This window comes from Syngnathus floridae, chromosome 18 (assembly GCF_059516105.1).
Source record: "Syngnathus floridae isolate MCC-2025c chromosome 18, RoL_Sflo_1.0, whole genome shotgun sequence".
Classification (NCBI taxonomy): Eukaryota; Metazoa; Chordata; class Actinopteri; order Syngnathiformes; family Syngnathidae; genus Syngnathus; species Syngnathus floridae.
The window spans coordinates 3,228,437-3,251,232 of NC_142430.1; the positions used below are offsets into that span (position 1 = coordinate 3,228,437).

At 48.8% G+C, this 22,796-nt stretch overlaps 2 protein-coding genes across 2 annotated transcripts; one reads left to right on the plus strand and one right to left on the minus strand.

The window, feature by feature from the left end:
* The first annotated feature begins 5,472 nt into the window (after window positions 1-5,472).
* wnt3 (wingless-type MMTV integration site family, member 3) lies at window positions 5,473-13,957 on the plus strand. The gene is made up of 4 exons (XM_088360119.1): window positions 5,473-5,846; window positions 9,872-10,113; window positions 11,764-12,029; window positions 12,305-13,957. The coding sequence occupies exons 1-4, from the start codon at window positions 5,767-5,769 to the stop codon at window positions 12,782-12,784; spliced, it is 1,068 nt and encodes a 355-aa protein (XP_088216245.1). The 5' UTR covers window positions 5,473-5,766; the 3' UTR covers window positions 12,785-13,957.
* LOC148382182 (vesicle-fusing ATPase-like) lies at window positions 13,902-22,595 on the minus strand. The gene is made up of 22 exons (XM_088360118.1): window positions 22,453-22,595; window positions 21,858-21,943; window positions 21,671-21,767; window positions 21,375-21,414; window positions 21,048-21,214; window positions 20,854-20,961; window positions 20,674-20,749; window positions 20,307-20,462; window positions 19,111-19,310; window positions 18,442-18,607; window positions 18,240-18,314; window positions 17,987-18,174; window positions 17,484-17,579; window positions 17,183-17,339; window positions 16,984-17,117; window positions 16,847-16,913; window positions 16,689-16,768; window positions 15,780-15,914; window positions 15,598-15,711; window positions 14,632-14,687; window positions 14,237-14,281; window positions 13,902-14,129 (listed from the first exon to the last, which is right to left on the minus strand). The coding sequence occupies exons 1-21, from the start codon at window positions 22,462-22,464 to the stop codon at window positions 14,257-14,259; spliced, it is 2,235 nt and encodes a 744-aa protein (XP_088216244.1). The 5' UTR covers window positions 22,465-22,595; the 3' UTR covers window positions 13,902-14,129; window positions 14,237-14,256.
* Window positions 22,596-22,796: the final 201 nt, after the last annotated feature.

The window sequence follows — 22,796 nt, forward strand, 5'->3', positions numbered from 1 at the left end:
TTCTGCTATGTTCGTTTTGGCCACTTGGGAGCAGTATGATGCGAACAAATAATTTCACAACTGACTCGGGCAGGCAGTTGCAGTAATGTTAACTCAATTTGACCAAAAAAAAAAAGTGAACGTATGCCTCTAAAATGTCCAAAGTCCGGCCCGCGGGCCAAATCCGGCCCCCGGTCAGATTTCATACGGCCCGCAGCTTTGGTCTTATAATGTATTATTTATGGCCCGCCTGGACTGTTAAATTGAATTAAAAAATCATGAAACTTGAAACTGTAATTCCTCCTATTACCAAAGGGTAGCAGCACCACCCCTCTCCGCTCATTTCTGCAAATAAAACGAGGAAAGTTGACATTGAGGGCTGTCGCTTTCAAGAGAAATGGGAATTACAATACTTTACTGAAAATCAAGGCAATTTTGATCATTTGTAAAGAGGCGGTTGTCTTGTTTAAGTTATTAACGTCAATTAATGTAGTCTTGATTGACACTAATAATGTAGTCTTGATTGACACTAATAATGATAATAAAAACAATAATAATAATAATAACAATAATAATAATAATAATAATAATAATAATAATAATAAACAAAGCTGCCGAATTATATGACCCCATTGAGTATAGACCTCTATAGAAAAGCGCAATATAAATCGACAATTACGATTTTTGCATAATTAAAACCATCAAATTGAAATTAAAAGACAAATTCACATGCAGTGCAGTATTTAACCCGAGGGTGGCACCAAAGCAACGTTTTTGGGGCAAAATGCCCAAAACTGATTGTCGTCGATTCGTCAGCCCTATACAACACTAACAGTCAATGGAGCACGAACTTTTAAATAACTGTAGATTCTCAACACTCTCAAATACTTAACCGGTTTTTAAATTACTTGGTTTGTCGTGTAGATTTCAGATGTATACTTATTTTATTGCTTAACTAAAAAACATCGAATAATTAAAAGGCAAATTGACATGCAGTGCAGTGTTTAGCCCGAGGATGATGCTAAAGCAGCAGTTACCAAAAATTCAAAATTTCAATACGTAAGGACTAAAATGTCAAAATAAAGACCAGGCATGTAATATACCAGCTCAGTGGCCTAGTTGTAGAGTGTCCGCCTGGAGACTGGAAGGTTTGTGGGTTCAAACCCCGGCCGGGTCATACCAAAGACTATAAAAATGGGGCCCATTGCCTCCCTGCTTGGCACTCAGCATTAAGGGTTGGAATTGGGGGGTTAGATCACCAAATGATTCCCGAGCCGCGGCACCGCTGCTACCCACTGCTCCCTTCGGGGATGGGTTAAATGCAGAGCCAAATTTCACCGCAACCAGTTGTGTGTGTGACAATCTTTGGGACTTTAACTTTAACCAGAATTAGTAGACACACATTTATTTAGTTAATCGGCCATAAATGAATAAAATAAAATAAAAAAAAATATACAACACAATTTCAACATGCCAAGATATATGATGCATAAATATTTCTATATTTCATTATTTGTATTTTTTTATTTTTGCTATTTTTACCTTTGGGTTTACAGGAAACAAATTTGCCATATCATTGCAGATACACCTGTCAGCGGTACGAGGAGGGCGGGCGAGAGGGTGGACTTGTGACCTGGACCGGGTTGTGGCGTGGCAGCGGCTTGGGCTGGAAAAGGCTGATGATGCAGGGAGTCCATTATTGGGCTTGGAGGAAGCGGAGGATTAGAACAGCAAAGAATTTCAATAAAAGAAGTGTCTGTTTCAAGGGGGGGCGGTGTGGTGGAGGTGGGGGCATTAGGGGGTTCCCCCTTATTGTCCCAGCAGTGATTGAGAGCAAGAGGAGGGGAGCGAGTGAGCTGCCGGCATTGTAGTCGCTGCTCCTGTGTAGGTGCTGCTTATTAGAGGAGATGGCTGATGACGGGGGTGGAATTTTTTTTTTCTAGGCGGGAGGGGGGGGCTGTTGACTCTTCATCTTGTGTGAACAAAGTCCTTTCCATCCCCGCTGTCCTGGGTTCTCCATGTTTACGAGTGCCATAAATCCCCGACCCCCCCCCCCCCCCCCCCCCCCCGCCTCCTCCTTCAATGACACCAACCTGCAACGCAGCACTTTGTGGGGCATAAGTGGCCTTTAATTAGGACGCCTCAGTGTCCGGCTCAAAAGTGGCCTACCACCATGAGCCCCCCCCCCCCAAACATTGGATGGAGTGTTTGCTGCTCTCATGAAAAGGATTTCTTTAGCACCAAGAGTTCTTGTCTCTCTTTGTCTCTCATCTTAAAGAGAATTCCAACAAAAGGCAGAGATATAATCCAACCAAACACTTCCAGGATGTGTCGTACAGGAACACTATAAAAAAAGGACATTATTGAGATTAACAGAGTGACCTGCTTGCTGGACACTTCATTATGTCAAAAATAGCTTTATGGATATTTATGGTTAAATTCACATTTAATATTTTAATCAAATTTGGTGACGTGACATATTCTGATTACCTTCTGAGTCAAAGTGCTATCACAGTCATGTTGGCGAGCGCCATTACTGCTATCACATGACTCATTCGAGTCATGTGATTTACGAGCGACATAAAAACTCCTTTTGGGAAGATGCCGAGAACCTTGCAACACGAAGGCCTCATGGAGCTTGGCGGGAACCGATTTTATACATATTTATAAACATAATATACATACATACATATATGTATACACTGTATGCCCTAATTGCATATTTTGTTATGGTGTCTTTGTGACTCCAACCATCAGTGACAATTTCCTTGACATTCTTGGCCATAAAAAAACGATTGTGATCCCGGTTCCGAGTTTGCCGACAAAATGAGTCATTTCTTGGAATCTATTGTGCGAGGAGCTTACGGAGCTGAAAGGAGGCGAAGGGGTCTCAAAAAAAGGCAACGAATAAAGCGGAAAGATGGCAGCGGAAGGGGGGTCGAGGCGTGTTCACAAAGTTTGTAGCTATAGCTCAGTGTGTGTTGATAGCCTCCTAATCCGAGTTTTATTGGCTGTCTGTGTCCAGCCACACTGTTGGACGGAGCGGTGGGGATGGGGAGGGGCGGCAGGGTGTGTGTGTGTGGGGGGGGTCAACACATGTCCTCTTTTGTGCTAATACGATGATTAGGCCTGAGAAAGGGCCGGACCTACTTACGGCCTTTCTCAGGTCACCGTAGAAACCAGCCCAGTGGGGGACCTCATTGACACCCCCCTTCACCACCCCCAACCCCCCTCCGTGTCAGCCCCTTCTCGAATGTACGCCGGGCCACGGGCTAGCAGCGTGTGTGTGAGCAAAAGACATAGGTTGGCTGCGACGTTGTTGACCTTAACCGCCGGGGCCGCTTCCAGCCACGTTGGCCCGGAGCGAGGAAACACGCTTCCAGTGTTGTCGAGCGTCCGACCACAGACCGCGTGGCCTGGGCCCCGCGCTCGTCAATCAAAACCGTGTCGTGTCACATTCCCCTCGTAACCAGCTCGTCATCCAAAAAAATCCCAACGCTGAGCTCGGCACATTTCTGACGCTGTCGTAATAACGCGACAACGCCGGTGATGGAAAACAGATCTGTGGGCTGCTGGCGTTACACATGGACATCCTGGATGGGACCCCCGCCACCCCGTTCTGTACCTCCAGTGGCAGGTCCAGTGGTTCTTCTTCCTCTTTGTTGTCACATAAAGGGCACTCTGTGTGAGTTAGGAGTCTCCAAGGGGGGAACTTTACCGCTGACCTCCACACACTCTGCTCACTGGGTGTGCCATCAAACAACAACTCAACTCAGAATTTTCCACAAAGAACCAGAACCTAATCGAAAGTAGACCCCGCCCCCCACCTCTGCGAATTGAACCTGTCACAATGAACAACCAGAACCACTAAACAGAACCAGAAGCATTGACCCATCTTTTATGATAATGCGCTCGTCAACTGGGATGACATGGTCCGAGTGGGAATGAGACCTTCGGGAACGGGAGCCGTCGGCGCTCCGGTCACCATCTGGCGGTTGCCGGGCCGCCAATCAAAACGGCGTCTTCTTTCAAGAACCAAAACACGCGCTCCGCCTGCAGGTGGGGCAGAAGAAGCTACGCGAGGGCAAGGCCTTGTTTTTTTGTGACACATAAACATTCCTGTGAGGCACTTTGAATCGCTCATCATTTGAAGACATGTCTAAGCGTTAAAAAGTCCTGAACGCATCACGACCTCTGCCACTTGGATGGGGATCTCAAGAACAACATTCTCCTTTTCTTCATCCTCTTTTCATATATATAACAACAACTGCAGGCATATATATATTCTTTATCATCAGCAAAGAACAACTAATATTACTGCGCCTTCCTGAGGACCAGCGCCACAATAAGTCTGCATTACACTGCCTCCTGGTGGCCAAGGCGCCTATATCAGTCGGAGCAGCGCAATGTCTAATGCAGTGGTTCTTAACCTGGGTTCGATCGAACCCAAGGGGTTAGGTGAGTCGGTCTCAGGGGTTCGACAGAGCCCCCACTGAGGAGGTCCGAACAAACCTGTTTTATCGTGTAGCTTCTGATTTGCCAGTATGTAATTTGTTGCGAGTTCATGCATTGTGTTGGTTTTGTTCTTTGAACAAGGTGATTTTCATGCACAGCTCATTTTGTGCATTAGTAAAAAAACATCTATGTCTTGAATTTAAAAAAAAAAAAAAAATCACGAACGAGAGGTTCGGTGAAGGCTAGTTGGGTTCGGTACCTCCAACAAGGTTAAGAACCACTGGTCTAATGACAGGACTTGTACATTTCCATAACAGGCGAAAAAATAATCTGCCAGGAGGAAGCGCCAAGCAAGTCTTGTCAGCTGCGTGGCGCTACGGGACAGGACGGGACGTCTAGTCGTCTGGCGTGGTGCGCCTCTCCTTTGATGCTGGCTATCTTGTTGCTATTCAGGCTGATCAGTTTCCTCGTATGTGAATCGGATGACTCCAGGCCATCCATCACAAGCCACCCACCCTTCCTTCACTCTCCCGCCTCCCCCTCCCTCCACCTATCAGAATGACAATGGTGTTGATGTAAAAAAAAAAAAAAAGTGTCGCCTTTAAGCTGCAGCATGTCTGGTCGCCGTCGCACTTTATGGCTTTATTGTGGCCCCTTTCATGCCCACCCCCCCTCGTTGGGGCAGGCAACAATTTCACCTTACCCCCCCCCCCACCCTTGTTCGGCGGTGTGCGGCGACATGCGCTCGCCTGCCGGTATCCAGATCAATTAGTCAGGCCGCAATCTTCTCGACATTTTTTTCGGGGGGGTGGAAACAAGTTACCTTCCCCATACTCCCCGCCCACTCTGCACATGACTGGAGGATGGGTATGGGGGGGGTGATTGACAGATGGAAAGGAATAATAATTTTTTTTTCGTAACCTAGGGCCATCTCCTGCGATTGGCTTGCCAGCTGACATCTCCAATCCCCCCCCCCCACTTCACCTCCCTCCTCCTCCCCTCCCTCCTATTTGATATTGGGCCTGTGGATGAGGCATCCTGAGGGAGAAAAAAAAAGTCCAGCGAGAGGAAGACATCTACCTTTGGGAAAGAAGAAGGAGAAGAAGAGAGGGAGGGAAGGAAGGAGAGGAGAGGAGCGTCACTCATTTTTCTTTCTGGCAGCCGCCAGGAGCCTCGCACACTTTCCCGGCTTGACACGAACAACGCTGCTTCGTCTTTTCGACATTTTCAATTGAATCCTCCTTTGTGTGTCGCTCCTGAAAATTTCCCCCAAAAAAATTTTGAGGGAAAGTGGAGCTTCCATGCGTTGAAGCTCGCAACCAGGCTGGCCTCATGGATTTGTACCTAATTGGATATTTGCTGTGCATGTGGCAGTGCGGCTCGCGGGTGCTCGGAGGCTATCCCATCTGGTGGTGAGTACGACGCGCCGCCGGCAAGCCCCGACAACGTGTGTGGCGTTCTGGGAAGAAGAAAAAAAACGTGACGCCGCATGACAAAACATAGGGGCCAAAAAAAAGTTAATTTGGCAAGATGCAAAATCTAAATTAAATTTCAAAAAGACAATTAAACTCAATTGCAAGAGAAATTCCAGAAAAGCACAAACTGAATTTCACCCAAAAAAAAGCAATTCAACTCAAAAAGTCAGAATTTCATAAAATATGTTGAATTTTCATGAAATTTTAGGAACATGCAATTGTATTATTGAGCAAAAAAAGTCATGTGACAAAAAATTATTTTTGAAAAGTGTGTACCTTACAAGAATTTTTTATCGTCACTATTTTCAAGAATAAAAAAGTTGTCCGGTTACTAGTAAAAAAAAAAAAAATTCTGAGAACAACTCAAACTTACAAGAACAAAATCAAAAAAGGGTTTTCTTCAGGACACAACACGCCAATTTGGCCGTTGAATTCTTTGCTATGAATACAGCTTTTCACCTCTAATGACAATTCTGTTGAACTTTGGGAAGTTTTGGAAGAATGATATGTGTGTGTGTGACAGAGGTGATCTGGCAGCGTCTGTCCAACTTGTCAACGCTACTACGCGTTCGGTAGCGCAGCGAGCATGTGGCGACCGTCGCGCAACGCCAGCGCGCTCTTCTGCTTCCATTTAGCGCTTGGCGCTGGCTTTGCGAGGCCTGCTCGACGCCCACTGCTGGCTGCGGCGAGGACCACCGCGCAACAGTCACAAAGGGGCTTGGCTTTCTGACCGGCAAGGTTTTTTCCCGGAGGGGCTTCGATGTGCTTCGATGTGCTTACGTCACGACGGTGTCGCGTTCCCGAACAAAGCGTGGGGTTGCCTTTGATTGGGGGGAACATATTTTTAGCGCCGTGGTTCCAGGTGACAGCACAGGTGTTGTCGCATACACCCCCCTACCTTGAGTTGGGTTTCAGTAAGTCGCCCGACGGGCAGCGCCTGACGGAGGGGCCGTAAATTGTGAGGGAGCAATGAAGATGCACATACGAGCGCTCAACTGGCCTCGTAAATCCCCAATCAGGAATTGCTGCGGGGATTGAGACGACAGCAAAACATCTCAAGAAGCTCGCGGGCCTTGCGAGCAGGTTTTTCCATCATCAAAATCGGATTTGAGGAGTCATGATCTGGAGAAGGGTCACGCATCCGTGAATACACACAGTGTGACCCAAAGCATCTTAAATGGAGCTGAAGAGTCCATCTCCGGGCCTCAGGAATGTCATTATCTGACATCCTCCCCTCACCCCTCCCCTCCCCAAAAACTTGGAGGGATCGCTTTAAACGATTCCCAGAGCGAACGCTCGGCGTGAAAGGACTGAGAATGTCGCTGTTATTGGCAGACGTGCGCTGAGCGTAGAAGCAAAGTGGGCGGGAACGTTCCTCGGAGGCCGAGGTTAAAGTTCACTAGCCTGCAGACAGGTGCAATTTCGACTCGGACTTCACACTGCATGCAAGAACAAAAAGTGCAATATTTTTTTTGTGGGTCTACTTGTGATAGACAAGACAAGCCGCCTTCATGTGGCTTTTTGGAGGCGACTGCAACATGAAGGTGAGCCCTTCACAAGCACATTTCAAAGCAAGCGTAATCTGGCCCGTCATCAAAGCAGATGCACAGCGCTCACGTAGGAAATGACAAAGTAGACCCCGACTCAGACCCCCCCCCCACCTCCCTCCAGCACGCATGGCTATTAGTGGCACTAAAACATAGGCCGGACCGGTTCCTCAAAGGAAAGCCTCGGAGGCCCAGAGGCGCACATGCAACATTTAAAGTCTTCATTAGCTGGCCCATCTCACCTGTTAGCACCTTGGTGATGAGCACATGAGGTCACATGGCCAAAGGTGTGCCGATCACGCCCGTGCAGCACCCCCGCACCCATAAGACGTCATGTCCTCATCTGCACAAACAAATTCCATAATCACACCTGAAGATTCCACAAGCTCTTGTGTGAGTTTTGATTTGCCTGATTAGTGTTGACGTTTTGGAGTATGGAGCCGACAAGTTAGCATTAGCACTAACGCTAAAAGCACTGCAGACCTGCTATTTTGAGTTGCTGCAAAAAAACAAGTGGTTGCTACGCCTTGGGCTCCTGCACCACGCTTGTTTTATCCGCACCTCGGCGAAGGCGTGAGCTGGCAAAAAGAGCTTTCAGCTTTGATGGCCCCGCGGCATGGAACATGCAGCTGACTAAACTGAAACTCTCTGAAGTTGTTCCACTTGGAGTTTTCCGTTCTATCCTCACCGAAAAGGGCCTGCATTCCAAATTGGTGTTTGTTGCCGTGTTATATATATATTTTTTTATTATGGAGGACCGCATAAGCATAAATCAGGCCTAATGCCTCCGATGGTCTCGGCGGAGGGTTCACAAGTTTACATCGCGTTCATCTTCCCTCTCGTGACTGCAGGGCGTCCTCGTCCCAACGCTGCACTCCGGCAGCGGCGGCATGAGTTCCCGACAGGTTGGAACAACTTTCAATGGTCCTGTCATTTTTTTTTTTTATTTTTTTTTTTATCTGATCAGCCGGAAGCTGTTGGACTACAAATCAAAAGTGTGCCGGAGAAGAAGTCGTCAACACGAGAAAAGCCGCCAACCATTCGTGGCCCACTTAGAGTCTCTCCGCGGACCTTCTTGAGGGATTCGGCAACAACACTGCGACAGCAGCGCAACTGCCGAGTTTTCACTTAGTGATGCGAGCGCCTGCGGGCGAATATGACAAACACCCGCTTATGCGTCCGCGTTGCGAGGTAAACGTGAGTTGAACGTAAATAACGTCCCCAAAGTCATCCGGGATGGGAGACTCCAGGCTAAATGTAGCATATGCTAGCTTGACTTATTCACGAGACAAGTTGGTCTGTGAGTCTTTCATTGATTTCCTTGCAGTCATTCCAATCAGAAGGTCACCTTCGCCAAAAGATGCAACCAAAACAACATGTTCCTGTTTCGGGGAAGTAGCTACTTGGAAATGTTTCTTCTTTATTAACAAATAAAATGTGTGTTTTGTTTTGGGGATGGGGTAGGAAGAGAATTTCAAGTCATGATTCTGTAAGTTACTGGACTCAATTAGCCAAGGTGTTACTGTACTTTCACATGGGCCCACTTCGATGGCTACAGAGAAAATCCCCAACCAGGTTGTGAAGCCCCCTGGGGCCAGAAGAGGCCCCATGCGGGACTTGCCGGGGCACGCACCTGCCAAAGCCTGCAGTTGGCTGCCGCCGCTGCCGCCACCACTTTTTGCCGTTTGTCCCAACGCCTGCAGCAGATTCCCCCGGATGGCTGGCTGCCTCTAAGGAGGTCTGTCGTTCTCCGCCCCGGTCGGGACATGTTGCTCACGGCTTACGAGAAGCCAGGAGCAGCAGGAAGCAAAGCTCAGGTGGGAGGGACAAAAGCCATGCTATCTTGACTCCGCTCGTGGCCCCTTAGGGCTGAGACTCATTCCTCATCCGTCCTGACACAAGGTCCGAAATCACATCAGAATCTGTTGGGGGAGGGAAAACAAGACAGCTGCTCAAAGTTCTAGCTCAGGGGGGCGGTGGGTCTTCACACTTGACTTTGTGATCTGAATTTGTAACTATGACATCAGCTCTTTGGAAGCATTCAATTGTTCTTGCATGTCTGGATGAAATGATGTCTTAAGATCCCCGACATGTCAAAGACTCCCATCCAACCCCTGACTGACTGAGAAGCATAGCCTTGGTCTTCCAATAAATAAACAGGAGCTGTCAGTATTGGTGACTCACCATGAATGTTTGCGCTGTCAGAATTGAAGGAGTCTGCTGTTGTGGTGCGGCAGGTTTCCATCACACCCCACCCTCTCACCATTATTGGGAATGCAGGAAGTTCATGGAGGACACAAAATGAAGCAATTGGGCTTACAGACACAATTTTAAAAAATGAGCATAATCAAATACCTGATTGCCTTGATTTGTTGGTAGCGGCTGACATTGTCGCTGTACCCCCCCCCAACCCAGGTCGCTGGCCCTGGGGCAGCAGTACTCATCTTTGGGCTCCCAACCCATCCTGTGCGGCTCCATCCCGGGCCTGGTGCCCAAGCAGCTGCGCTTCTGCCGCAACTACATCGAGATCATGCCCAGTGTGGCCGAGGGAGTCAAACTGGGCATCCAGGAGTGTCAACACCAGTTCCGCGGGCGCCGCTGGAACTGCACTACCATTAAAGACAACCTGGCCATCTTCGGACCAGTGCTGGATAAAGGTACGCCGACCGGCCTTGTGTGTTTGTGTCACGGTGGGGTGGGAGGGGGGTTGACTCATGCGTGGCGACGGGTTCAGAAAGGCTATTGCAAGCCGTTACAAAACCTCCACATGTAACAGAGAACAATTTGCAGCCTGAGGCACAGGGCTGCGAACTGTACTTCTGCTGCCAAAACACTAACTGGGGCAATTACAATAATAGACACCTTTCCAAGCTGCAGCCAATGCAGACACAAGCACCGACACATTCTGCTCACATCCAGATTTGTCCTCTCCACCTTTTGCCCGTTTACAGCTTCACTGTATTAATTATTAAAGAGGTTCCCAGTCAAGCATCAGTGAAACACTGCACACATTCATCAGGTGGCTCACATACGGAATATTAAGCGTCCGGGATAGGGCGACAGTGGGATGAGGCCTTGGAGTCGTTGGTTGGGAAGGATGCTTGTGTTGCCGCCGATTGGGAAAGAATCAGATTGTGTGTGTGTGTGTCACAAGCAAATGAATGTGGGCAGCGCAAGCAGTCCAAGCTCCTCCGTCAACTCAAAAGGAGAGCGGGGACCCAAATGAGATTACAGGCAATAGAAAAGGGCCGGGGGGCTCCGCTCAACCCCTACTGTGCATGAAGGCCGGTGCGCGCCTCACACAGTCCGGCTCCCACGGACGCCCCATTCACACGCCCTTTTGACTCTGTCATGAACAGGCTAAATCTCTCCCAACCTGGCCTGGATGTGGTCTCGGCGAACATACCGAGGTTGGAGCCTTACAACGTTAAGGGAGTTTAGGGAACGCCAGAGTGGGGAGGTGGGGCCACCAGTCACTGGGTTCTTTGTGTGGATAACACAGTGTGACACAATGGGGAATTGATGAGCACCAGCGCCAGCCTTACCCATGAGCACGACCCGGTTGGGATCCAACGGAGTGGGTGGCAAACTCATGCTCTTGGAATTTCTGGCTCTACCTGACCCCCAGCACCACTACAGGTTATCATCCAGTGTGTCATGGCAGAGCCACAGACAACAAGTGTGCCGCGATTATGAAACAATGGTGTCGCCTTACATAATGAGCCGCTGCCTTCAAAGGGGTCGTCGGCAAAGAAAATGGGCTGACGTGCTGCTAGGTTTCACCTGAAAGCCTTGGGCACTGGGGTAGAGGGGAAGGGGTGACAACATTCCTGAAACACTATCCAGATGCAAAGCAGCACACCTCAGGGATGACAGGAGGTCATGAGATCCCACTGAGCGCTAAGGCCCCCCTGACACCGCCACAAAGGGCTAATGTCACTGCAGGGACTCGGCTTTTTTCAGGAGTCCTCACTCATCCCGAGGTAAACAAAGTGTTTACAGTCCTTTATTGTCCAGTGAGATGTGGAGAGAAGAGCTCATCATGGGGATTCTCGTTAACCATCTAGACTCTCAGATATCTTTGAGGTTACGATCTAGTGGGGGCAATGAAAATCCTCAAGTGAGCATCCTCTTTGTCGTGATCAGAGTTGGGTCGAAGGAAAGTACTTTGAATAGCAGCGTCTGGATTCTGGCAGAGCTCACATTTGCTCTTGACCATGTTTAACACGATTGACACACTCTATCCCTTCTCTCTCTCTCCCCTCCCCGCCCGCGCCTGTTTGCTGCCCGGCCTCCGTCTCCCGCAGCAACCAGAGAGTCAGCATTTGTCCACGCCATCGCTTCGGCCGGCGTGGCCTTCGCCGTGACGCGATCCTGCGCCGAGGGTACGTCCACCATGTGCGGCTGCGACTCCCACCACAAGGGACCGCCCGGAGAGGGCTGGAAGTGGGGTGGCTGCAGCGAGGACGCCGAGTTTGGCGTGCTGGTCTCCCGGGAGTTCGCGGACGCCCGGGAGAACCGACCAGACGCCCGTTCGGCCATGAATCGGCACAACAACGAAGCGGGACGCACGGTAAAAAAACAAAAATCACAAATCTCTTCCCTGTTAAGAACATCAAAATGGTAGAAGAGACTGTCAAACTTTGATCAAACTTCTGCATGCACAAAAATGGATTCCTACGTGGTGACTTCTCACCACGATCAAATCCGCTGATGAAACTTTTGTCTGTAAGTGTCAAGTATGCATGACCGCAGGCCTTGGAATGTTTCTAGCTCAGATTCCATCTCTGTTCCAGAGTAGTATCATCGCATTGACACTCAAACAATGTCGTGTTGTGTGTCGCCCAGACCATCCTGGACCACGTGCATCTACGTTGCAAGTGTCACGGCCTGTCCGGGAGCTGTGAGGTGAAGACGTGCTGGTGGGCCCAGCCCGACTTCCGCATCCTGGGCGACTACCTGAAGGACAAGTACGACAGCGCCTCCGAGATGGTGGTGGAGAAGCACCGCGAGTCCCGCGGCTGGGTGGAGACCCTACGCGTCAAGTACGCCTTCTTCAAGCACCCCACCGAGCGCGACCTGGTCTACTACGAGGGCTCGCCTAACTTCTGCGAGCCCAACCAGGAGACGGGCTCCTTCGGGACACGGGACCGTGCCTGCAACGTGTCGTCGCACGGCATCGAGGGCTGCGACCTGCTGTGCTGCGGTCGCGGGCATAACACCCGGACTGAGAAGCGCAAGGAGAAGTGCCACTGCATCTTCCACTGGTGTTGCTACGTCAGCTGCCAGGAGTGCCTGCGCGTTTACGACGTACACACGTGCAAATGAACCAACGGGCGCGGGTGGACTGGACTACGAACCTTTCGGGGTTCCTGCACGGCATCCCGCCTATTTTGTAGCCAACATCCGGTCCCTGACCCGGTGGACGCTTCTGACCTTCCCCTAGCTTCACCTCCCCCATTGTCTTTATTTATTTCCCCTCTGTGCCAATCACATGTACAGTAACACACAGATGCAGTCAAAAACAAACAACACAAGACTATTTGCTTTGGAAGTTTAAGAAATTTGTGAAATTTCAGGCTGAACCTAAAATGCACTTCAATCTCTTGAATGCAACTTGGTTCATCATGAAAATTCACCCCAAAGCTAAATTCTTTTTTTGCAGCATTGGACTGCTTTTAAAACTAAATCAACCTCTTAAAAACAAAAAAAGGTGACTTGAGCAGGGTGGCCTGGGGAAGCGGGCCAGGCCGGGCCGAGCCAGGCCAGGCCGGCCCGGGCCTCAGCGCGTTAACTACTGAAACGGGACTGCGGGTGTTCAAAACTACTGAGCGGATGAGAGACACTAACGCGGCCCCTGCATTGCTGACATATTAGCATTGGGCCGGGACTACAGGTATGTAGGAGGGAGCATGTGTGCGAACAGGCAAGCTCATTCCACATTACAGCCAAACTCCACTCTGCAGAATCGCAACAAGGATTTCTCTTTTGTTTTTTTTCTACTAAACTGGTTGTGACGCAAGCGATCGGAGATCCTGCCGCAATCTGGCCGCAAAGAGGCAAAAGCACAAGAATGATGGTGTTTTTTTGCAAAAAGGGGAGGGGGAGTGGCTGCAAACCTGCAAGATTTGCAGACATGTATTCAACATAGTGGCGCAAATGTAGCTGACACGTGCGCTAGCTTAGCTTAGCATCTTCCCACACACAGGCTTCCTTTACCACCCGCTATATCCAAAGTTTTGTACAAATGTTGTAAAAGTGAATAATTCCCTCTTGATTTTATAATCGTAAATGTTATGTTTTTATAAATATTATTTATTATACAATGTATATATATATATGTGTATGACTGAACCAAGATTATATATTTGAACGACAACGTTGTTTTGGAGGGGGTTTTTTTGCATCTCAGTGACTCTCTCATACTTTCGAAAGACAAACACTGTTTTAGTCTGATGATTAATTTATTCATAAAACAAAAAGGTAAGTCAACAGCATAAGACATTGAGGCGTGCGGAATGATCTGGAGCACAAATGTCTTGTTTTTCCATAAAAAAAGCTCACTGATCATCAACAATTACAATATACACAGATCCAGTTCATATCGCTCTTCCACAAAAAATTTTTGTGGTGTGTGAGAGACGCGTCAAGACAGGAGGACGTTGGTCTTTATCTAAAGGCAAAAACAAGTAGACTTTATCTGAGTCACCATCATTGTGTCAGTAACAACAAGACTACAAATCATTCAGTGCAAAATTGAAACGTTTTTGGGCTTCTTACCTGTTGTTTTTGTGGCTTCTCTACATTGGCACAAAGGAACCCAGTCTAGAGAAAGAAATGAGGACAACATGGCGGTCATGTGAGTGTTCGAAACAATTACGATGTTTGAATTCAAGGGCCGAGATCACAAAGCAAGTTTTGTACAGTCGACGTCAAATTAATTCAATCCCAAAGGAATTAAAGGAAAATCTCTAAGTTAGCTGCCTATTTCTGAAAATGTGTCAAAGCGAATCATTCTGCATTTCTGTCTCACTGCTCCCCCCCTCCCATTTTTTTGGTTTATTCCCTCTACTCAAAGAATCCATCTTCCAGGAATTTTACAAGCAGAGTCAGACTGAACGTTGCCTGCTTTAGTGCTTCGCGCCCCTGAGCTCGCCCCGAGCCCAAACACTTACAGTCCCTCATCTCGCAGCAGACTCAAGAACTTGCTAACTCTGTAGTGGGCGTCCATCTACAAAGCACACAAAAGAGGAAAAAAGTAAGCAACTTACCGTCGCCATCGATCCTCAACAACGCGGAGTCGTTTGTCCATCCCAAAATCGCACGAGGAAGTCATTGTTGCCGTGGCGACGAAAAATAAATTCTCGGCGAGTCCTGGCACACCTGAGTTCTCAAACTTTTTGGGGTCTACACTTTTAGAGCATTGCAAATGCTTGGAGTCAAACCAAAATTCTCAAGAAAGAACAAAAAAACGTATCAAAGAAGGCCAAACCGCGAGCCCCTGCGGGCCATATGACAAACCTCTGGGAGGGGGCTGCGTCCCCGTGAATTAAAGTCATATGTTGGTTCAACCTGCCTCGCTCGAAGACGCCGCGGGAGACTAGGGGACTTTTGGCAAAATGTCCCCGTGAGTCAGGACACGTGAGCGCCACTTGGACGTTGAGCGTACTGGAAGTGGTGACCGAGAAGAGTTCGCAACAAATCATTAGGCAAAGCCGCGCACATTTTTCATTGGACTCAACACATGGCGGTTTGTGAGCAGCGGTGCGGCGAGGACGACGCTCTGGCGACCAGATGTGGAGGACGAACGCCCGGAGAACACGACGGCGAGCGCTTTCGAGCGCAGAGGGTGGGACGCCCAAGTCCTTGGCGTGCGACTTGCCGCGACTGACTTTATTGCAATCATCTTTTATCGACTATAATTCAATACCGCTCAAGAGCCAAACGTGTATGCACAGTTAATATAAAAAGTCTACACACCCCTTTACAAATGCCAGATTTTTGTGTGATAAAAAATGAGACCAGGACAAATCAATTCAACACTTTCTCCACCAGTAATAGCTATATCGTGAAAACTGCAACTAAAAAATCTTTTGGGGAGTTGAATCAAATCTCGTTCACGCTCGCGTTCGCTCTCATACCTGTGTGGCCATCTCAATGAGGATGATTAACTTCTTGATGCCGATCCAAAGGCACTGGTCCTTGACGGCGTTGGCGATGGCCGCCCTCTCCTTCTCCTGGAAGCTTCCCAGCAGCTTGAGAAGAACAAACATCTCAGCCACGAGTTTTAATATATTCGTGTATGTGTGCGTGTGTGTGTTACCTCCAGGGCTTCGACCAGCTGCTCGCCGGTGGAGATGTTGGGAACATGGACGGTGGTGCTGAAAGCGTTGAGCATCTCCATTTCCTGGAGGACGTCTTTGCGACTGCTGGTGCCTATGATCAGCAATTTACGGCCCTGAAAAGACAATTGAATATTTTTCAAGTTGTTGCATTGTCAATTTTTACTCATTTTGCTTCATACAATACGGGGCTATTTTTCTTTATTGAAAGCAAAAACGTGTGGATGATTTTTGGTGGTCTGACAGTTAAAAGTCATTTGAATTGGTAAATTGGAAGAAGATTGAAGGTGATATTTGAAGCATTGGCGCCGCAGAGCAAAACGTCGCCGTGACGGACGTGTGAAGCAGAGCGGAGGAGACGGGCAAGCGAGGGCGAACGACGCGAGGACGACAGACAAACATGAGGCGAGAAGAAAGAAAATAATTGTCGCTGCGCTAAGCCGGCGAGCTGGAGGAGGACCAGCAGAAGGAGCGGCAGGAGAGTGGCGAGCAGACAGGGGGATTATGGCCGCCGGCCGCACCCCCGCGGCGTGGGGGGTTGCCACGCTGCATGCAGATGAGGTGCCACACAGGCGGCGGCGCTGCCAGGTCCCGGATCTCTCACAGAGGCCATTCTCCTCCGTGTCGCCCCGGCCCCCGGCGCCCCGCTGGGCCCAGCGCTTCTCATGCACATGCGGCTATACAGAGCGCCGTTCGCTCATTGGCAAAGCCTGCAAGCGGCCGCGGGCGCAGCCAGAGCGAGGGACGGCTCTCGGCCGCGCCATTCACTCCAAGCACAACAAACACTAACAAGCGTCCCCTACCACAACCGCGGCCCTCATGCCACTCGCAGCCGGGCCGCTGCCGCAAGCGCAATCTGCTGCCCTCTCTCTGCCGCCGACGGAAGTTACCTTGGGAGGAGGCTTCTTGAGGAGGACCAGCAGAGCCTGCAGCACCAGGTTGGAGAAGCGAGGGCCGATGGGCACGTAGTCTGAACTCGGGAGAAGAGGGATGGCGTGAAAAAAAAAAAGTGGGATGTCACGAAAGGCCTCGATGGCCGTCCGCATACCCAGCAAGCGCTCGATGTCGTCCACCACCACGCAGCTCAGTTGAGACTTGTAGGCGTCGTCGAATATCTGGCAACGGCAGAGAATTCAGAATACATAAGAGACATTTGCACCGGGAAATGAATGCAAATGAAGTGACCTTTTTAATGGCCTGGCATTTGGCGATCTCCGAATGTCCGATCATCTTGTCAGGCGAGCAGATCTTGATGAAAGGGAACTGCGAGTCTTCGGCGATCTTAGCCGCCAACGCCGTCTTCCCGCTGTTTGGCGGACCTGAGTGATCAAATCCCAACAGACGTCTGTCACAGGTCCGAGCTGAGCGCAAGCGTGTGCCTTACCCTCCAGCAGCACGGACACCAGCGGCGTGTGTTCGCTGTTGTTTGTCTGCTGCACCAGCAGCTTGCCGTCCTCCAGCACAGCCGACACCGGGTCACCCCAGCGGACGATGCCGTTCATGATATAGCTGCCGTAGTCCTCCTGGTTGGTGCCGAATGCCTGCGGACGAGTCGGCACACTTTTGGATTTCTTGACTATGCTTTTAGATGTCTTTAGAAGATTCAAACTAAGCAGTCAAGTATTTGTACCACTGTTGTCAACTTAGAGACTTGAACCGGACTTGATTTGAAACCTCCAACTTACAGGTTTGATGTCGTTGTTGAGCGAGGCCATGAAGTCCATCCTGCTGACTTGCAGCTTCTCCGCCGTATCAATGTTGACCTCCACCGTGTTGCTAGCCTAGCAAGCACACACACACGCGCACACACTAGTGAGATGTGCACATTACCAGCAGACAACTACACAAACAGAGCGCAAAGGTCAGCCGGAGAAGACGCAGGCGATGAGCTCACACGGGGGCACCAGAAGTCTCGTCCGTCGTACGTCAACACCCGCTAATATCTGCTGCGATGTGTGTGTGCAAGTGTTTTGTCAGCTGTGTAGACATGAACTTTATAATGATTGGGAGACAATTTCTCAGGATAACACACACACAGCACACAATAATTCATACATTCCACCTGTTAACCTACAAATAATTCTATATATAGATATATATATTATTTTTTTATCTTAAATTGCTCTTGTACGTCTTGTTTTGTCTTTAAATGAAACTAGAACAGCTCGTTCGAGCCTCAATGTCTGACCTTGATGTGTCTGTTCATGGCAGTGGACTGCGCCGCCCTGACCAGGCCCTCCAGCTCAGCCCCGCTGTAGTTTTTGGTCTCCGCCGCCAACTCCTTGACGTCCACGTCGCCGGCCATCAGCTTGAACTGCCGCATCTTTGCCGTGTGGATGTTGAGGATCTGAAGGCGACCCTTCTCATCGGGCAAGCCTGAAAGAGGGAAGTGGACGCTATCATGCCAAGCCCAGCCGAGCGTCATCCCTCCGCGCTCTTACCGATCTCCATCTTGACTTCCAGCCTTCCAGGTCGCAGCAAAGCCTCATCGATCAGGTCTGGCCTGTTGGTCATACCTGGGGAGGCCATGGACCAGTCAGATGCAGTACAGCTTGTGATAAATAATAATAATAAAAAGCCTAACCCACCACACCACAAGATGACGCTAAAGCAAAACTTTTACATGAAGTGTTGATGTGTTACCAATGACCAGGATGTTGTTGAGCTGCTCCACGCCGTCCATCTTGGAGAGCAGCTGGTTGACCACTGTGTCGTGCACGCCCGTGCTGCCCGCCATGCTCCCTCGCTGCTTGCAGATGGCGTCGATCTCATCCAAGATGATGATGTGCAGGCCGCTGTTGGCGCCCAGCTAACAAAAAAAAAACATTTAAATGCAAAGTTTGACATGATCAACATAACATTTTGTAAACATTTTGTAGGCATCACTTCGAGTTTCGGGGCTGCGACTACTTTCGTAAAGTCGACAAGAAAATTCTGAAAACGTCAAATGTCACGCTTCTATCATCCTTCGTCATTACTGGAGAGAGTCAACAAGCCGAGGGGCTTTCCCCCCCTTCGCCGTCCGCACACCTGTCAGAGCAGCATTTAAAGCAGCTGCGAATGCGTGCGTGAGGGCGAAGCACCTCATTAGGTGGTGAAGACTGAGTTTCCAGGCGAGTGTCCCACTATCCAAACGGACCACCGCCTGCCCGACCCCTCCACTTGCACGCCACACTGAGGAGTGATCATCATCACGCTCCGCTGAAAGGGCAGATCTGTCCACTCCGAGCGAAATGACTTCTTACGTGTTTGGAGGGAACTGACGTCAATGCATGTGTGAAAAGCAGAGGAAAAAGTAGATAGAGATCTCACCCTCTTCTGCTCCTCCTCGGGGTCGGCAAACAGCTTGCGCACATTGGCCTCTGACTCGCCCACGTACTTGTTGAGGATCTCGGGGCCGTTAACAATCTTGGGCTCGCGAGCGTTGAGCATCTTGCCAATCTGCCGCGCCATCAGCGTCTTGCCGCACCCCGGCGGGCCGTAGAGCAGGATGCCCTTCACGTGCTTGCAACCTGCACCCACGAGAAGGGAGAGTCCATATCTAAACCATAAGCCAAATTTCAAGATAGGTTCATTTCACAACACACTCGTGTGTTGTGGCAGTGTGACGTCGGCCTCGGCGGACAGTGTGGCTTTCATGGTCGGCCATTTGCACCTGCGCGGTGGCATTTGGGCTAATTGAGAGGCCAGCTGATAAACATCTGAGCTGCCATTTGCACCCGCAGAGGGAGGGAGGCAAGGAGTGGCCAGGTGGAAGGTGGTCTTCGGCGCCAAAGCCCGGGTGACCTCGGCGGGAGTCAAACTCCCTCATATTCACGCCCAAAATGCTGCAGATGCCCCTCGCCAGGCCTTCCTTCGCCTGTCAGCACCTGTCCTCCTCATGCAGGCCAATTAGATCTTTACCTTTAGCGGGACACACTATCAGGGTCTAACATCTCATCGCAGCGGCCAGCTGGACACAGCCAAAGGCAGACTCCTGCGCACTGGCGCTTGGCTAAAGGTCAGCAGCAGCGGTGTGTGTGTATGCATGCGCGTGTGTGTGTGCGCACACTCGGCGGAAAGGGACCAAGACCCACCACAAAAAAAGTTAAAACGAAAGCCAATTAGCAAATCGGCAAGGGTTCACTGAAAAAAATTCTCCTTAGAACGGGTCCTGACAAGCCTGAGGATCGGGACTGATGTGTCAGGAAGAGAGGCAGATGAGTCAAAAAAAATAAAAAAGTTGTGAATCATGTGACAGCAGCCACCAGACGCGAGCCTGCGTGCAACTCGCCAATTACGACATTATGACACATCCGCCTTCAAAGGTGTCTTCGCCCCTCATTTGGATTTAAGGATTTATACACCCCATGAATGGATTTGACATCATAATCAGGTGCTGACAGAAGTTACTCTAGCTCAAATAATTTAAATAAACTATTTGTTCAAGTCTGCCCACACATGCACTATTATATTACCTGTCATGTACATGCCCGAGCAACAGGTGGCGCTAAAAAAAAGAAACTCACCCATCTGTTCCACGATATCTGGAGGGAAAACGCGCGAGGCGAAAGCTCGTCGGAAGATGACCGAAAACTCCTTATCGAGGCCTCCGATGCCCATCTTCTCAAAGTTCCAGTCAGGACTGATGATGGATTGGTGAGACCCTCTGGTCTTGGATTTCCCTGTGTGGCGGTTGCACAAACATTTATTATTACCACAGGTGAGATATTTGTGGTGTTTGTTCTGGGAAAAGTCTACATGTGAATTTGGCGCTCCCTTGTGGCATTGTAGGGAATTGTCATTCCTTCCACTTATTCCTTCCTCCCTCATTATTGTATGACATAATTAATTAATTTGTAGCTGAGTGTACAAATGGCAAAAGTGATAGCCCACCAATCAGCGTCATGGACGAACTCTCGGCTTTCTCAAAGATCACCTGACTGTTTGGCAGCAACAAGCCAATCGAAATCTGAGGGAAAGATGCATTGTGATTATTGATAACGTGATGCCGGGAACATTGTGAAGGTATCAAGACATTAAGGGTGGGGGGAAATAAAAAAAAAAAAAGGACACCTTTGGTTTTTTAAGCGAGGTCTGGTCACCCTTGAGGATGCTGGGGTCCATACCTTCCATATCTTTCACCAGCACATCAAATGGCTTATCGCCAAATTTAAACACAAACTTTTTAAGAAAAGAAAAAAAAAACAAAGCAGTCACACAAAATGATCGATATATTTCAGTGAGTGTCACGGACAAACGTCTGCTACCTGCTGTCCCGCGGTGAAGGCCTGCTGGTTAAACTGCTGAAGAACGTCGTTGGCCATCACATCCGAGTCGTAGGGATTGCTGTCGGCGTTCTTCTTCTGCAGGAAGTCGATTTCCACCGTCATGGAGTCGATACATTGCTTGGACTTGTCAAACGTGTAGTTGGAGACTGCGTGATATATACAATTTTGCTTATTGGAAGTTTGTTATTCGGGATTATTAAGGAAAGCAAACCATTCAGCAGGAAAACTTGATTTTCTTTTTTTGCATTGTATGACTGTGTTATACTGCCCCTAGGTGGCCAAGATGCGCATGTCTTTTTCACTCACCTTCTACTTCTTGTCCGATAGACAGACCGGCCCATTTTCTCTGTATGATGAGGAAAAACAGAGAACAAGATAGACTTTCATTGCTATCACAATACTGACGTGTGAACGGCTTGGGAAGCAGATTTCAAGTCCAACAGAAGAAGAATAGAAGGAAGAGAGAGTTAGAGAGTACCTGTGGGCTGGTGAAGAAGCAGCGGCCAGGGTTAGAGACAGCCCAAGAGGAGGCCACGTTAGAAGGAAGAGAAAGCACTTTGTTATGAGTAAGAGTCAGCACACATAGTTTGATTGGACCGTACCTGTGGGAGACTGAAGGCGATGCTGCCCAAGTTGACGCTGGGGTGCGTCTTCAAGGTGAACACGTACTTGTGGGTGAGGTTGCGCACAGTCACGTGTCTGAGAGGAAGGCAACAGAAAGAAAATGTTATCAATTGTCAAAACAGTTTGGTTAAAGAATCGGACTTATGTCTAGCAATAAGAACTCACTGCTCCAACTGTGGCTCCTTCTCGTTGATTACAGCACAGTTGGTAAGGGACAATTCATCCGTCGGGCATCTCGCCGCTTGCATCAGCTGACAAAAGATTTGTAAAAAACATTAAAAACTTTCGTTGACTACTAAAGTTGAGTTAATGATGCTTAGTAGTGACGTCATGAGTTGCTCCAATCAAACCGGAAATTAATCCTTGCTGGCGATTCAATATACCAACCAAACTCGACAAACGTCACGTAATAATCAGAAAGAATATTAGATGTTTAATGTTGAGACTCAACACAAAGAATGATGGTTTCACAACCAAAGTATACTAAATTGAAACACAAGGTCCATACGTAGCAGCAGAAATTGAAAATGTTTGCTGACGTAAACAGTCACGGCTCAAAATAAAGATTAAAAGCAGTTAAACCTTCTCGCAAGCTTCTTTTGAGGCAGACAAAACGATAATTGCCACATTCGACTTTTGAATGACAAGTGCTTCTTGCCACCACAGCATTTTCAGTCATCTTTTTGTTAACACTTTTAACCTCCCCCGTTTGTAACATTGGTGCGCTGATTCGGAAACTGTTTATTCGCGATATGCTTACCCGCGTCGTCATCTTTATGTTGAGATTTTGTTTACGACGATTAAGTGCAAGTAAAATTTGTCTTCCGCTTACAAAGCAAGCGACAGCGGCTACATATCGCGAGATGAGCCGAGATCTTTGTGGTCACGTGTCTAACAAGTACTCCTGACGTCACGGCAAACAGTAAATAACAAATTATTCTTTCATGGCAGTTTTTATCCTTTTAAATATCCACATGCACTTATACTGTTTCCCCGAATGCATTTTATTGTTTCATAAACTCATAAATATTTAACAATGACGTTTAGATTTTTTTGTTAAAGACAAGAGTTGCCAAGATATTCCATGAAATTTAAAGAGGCAGG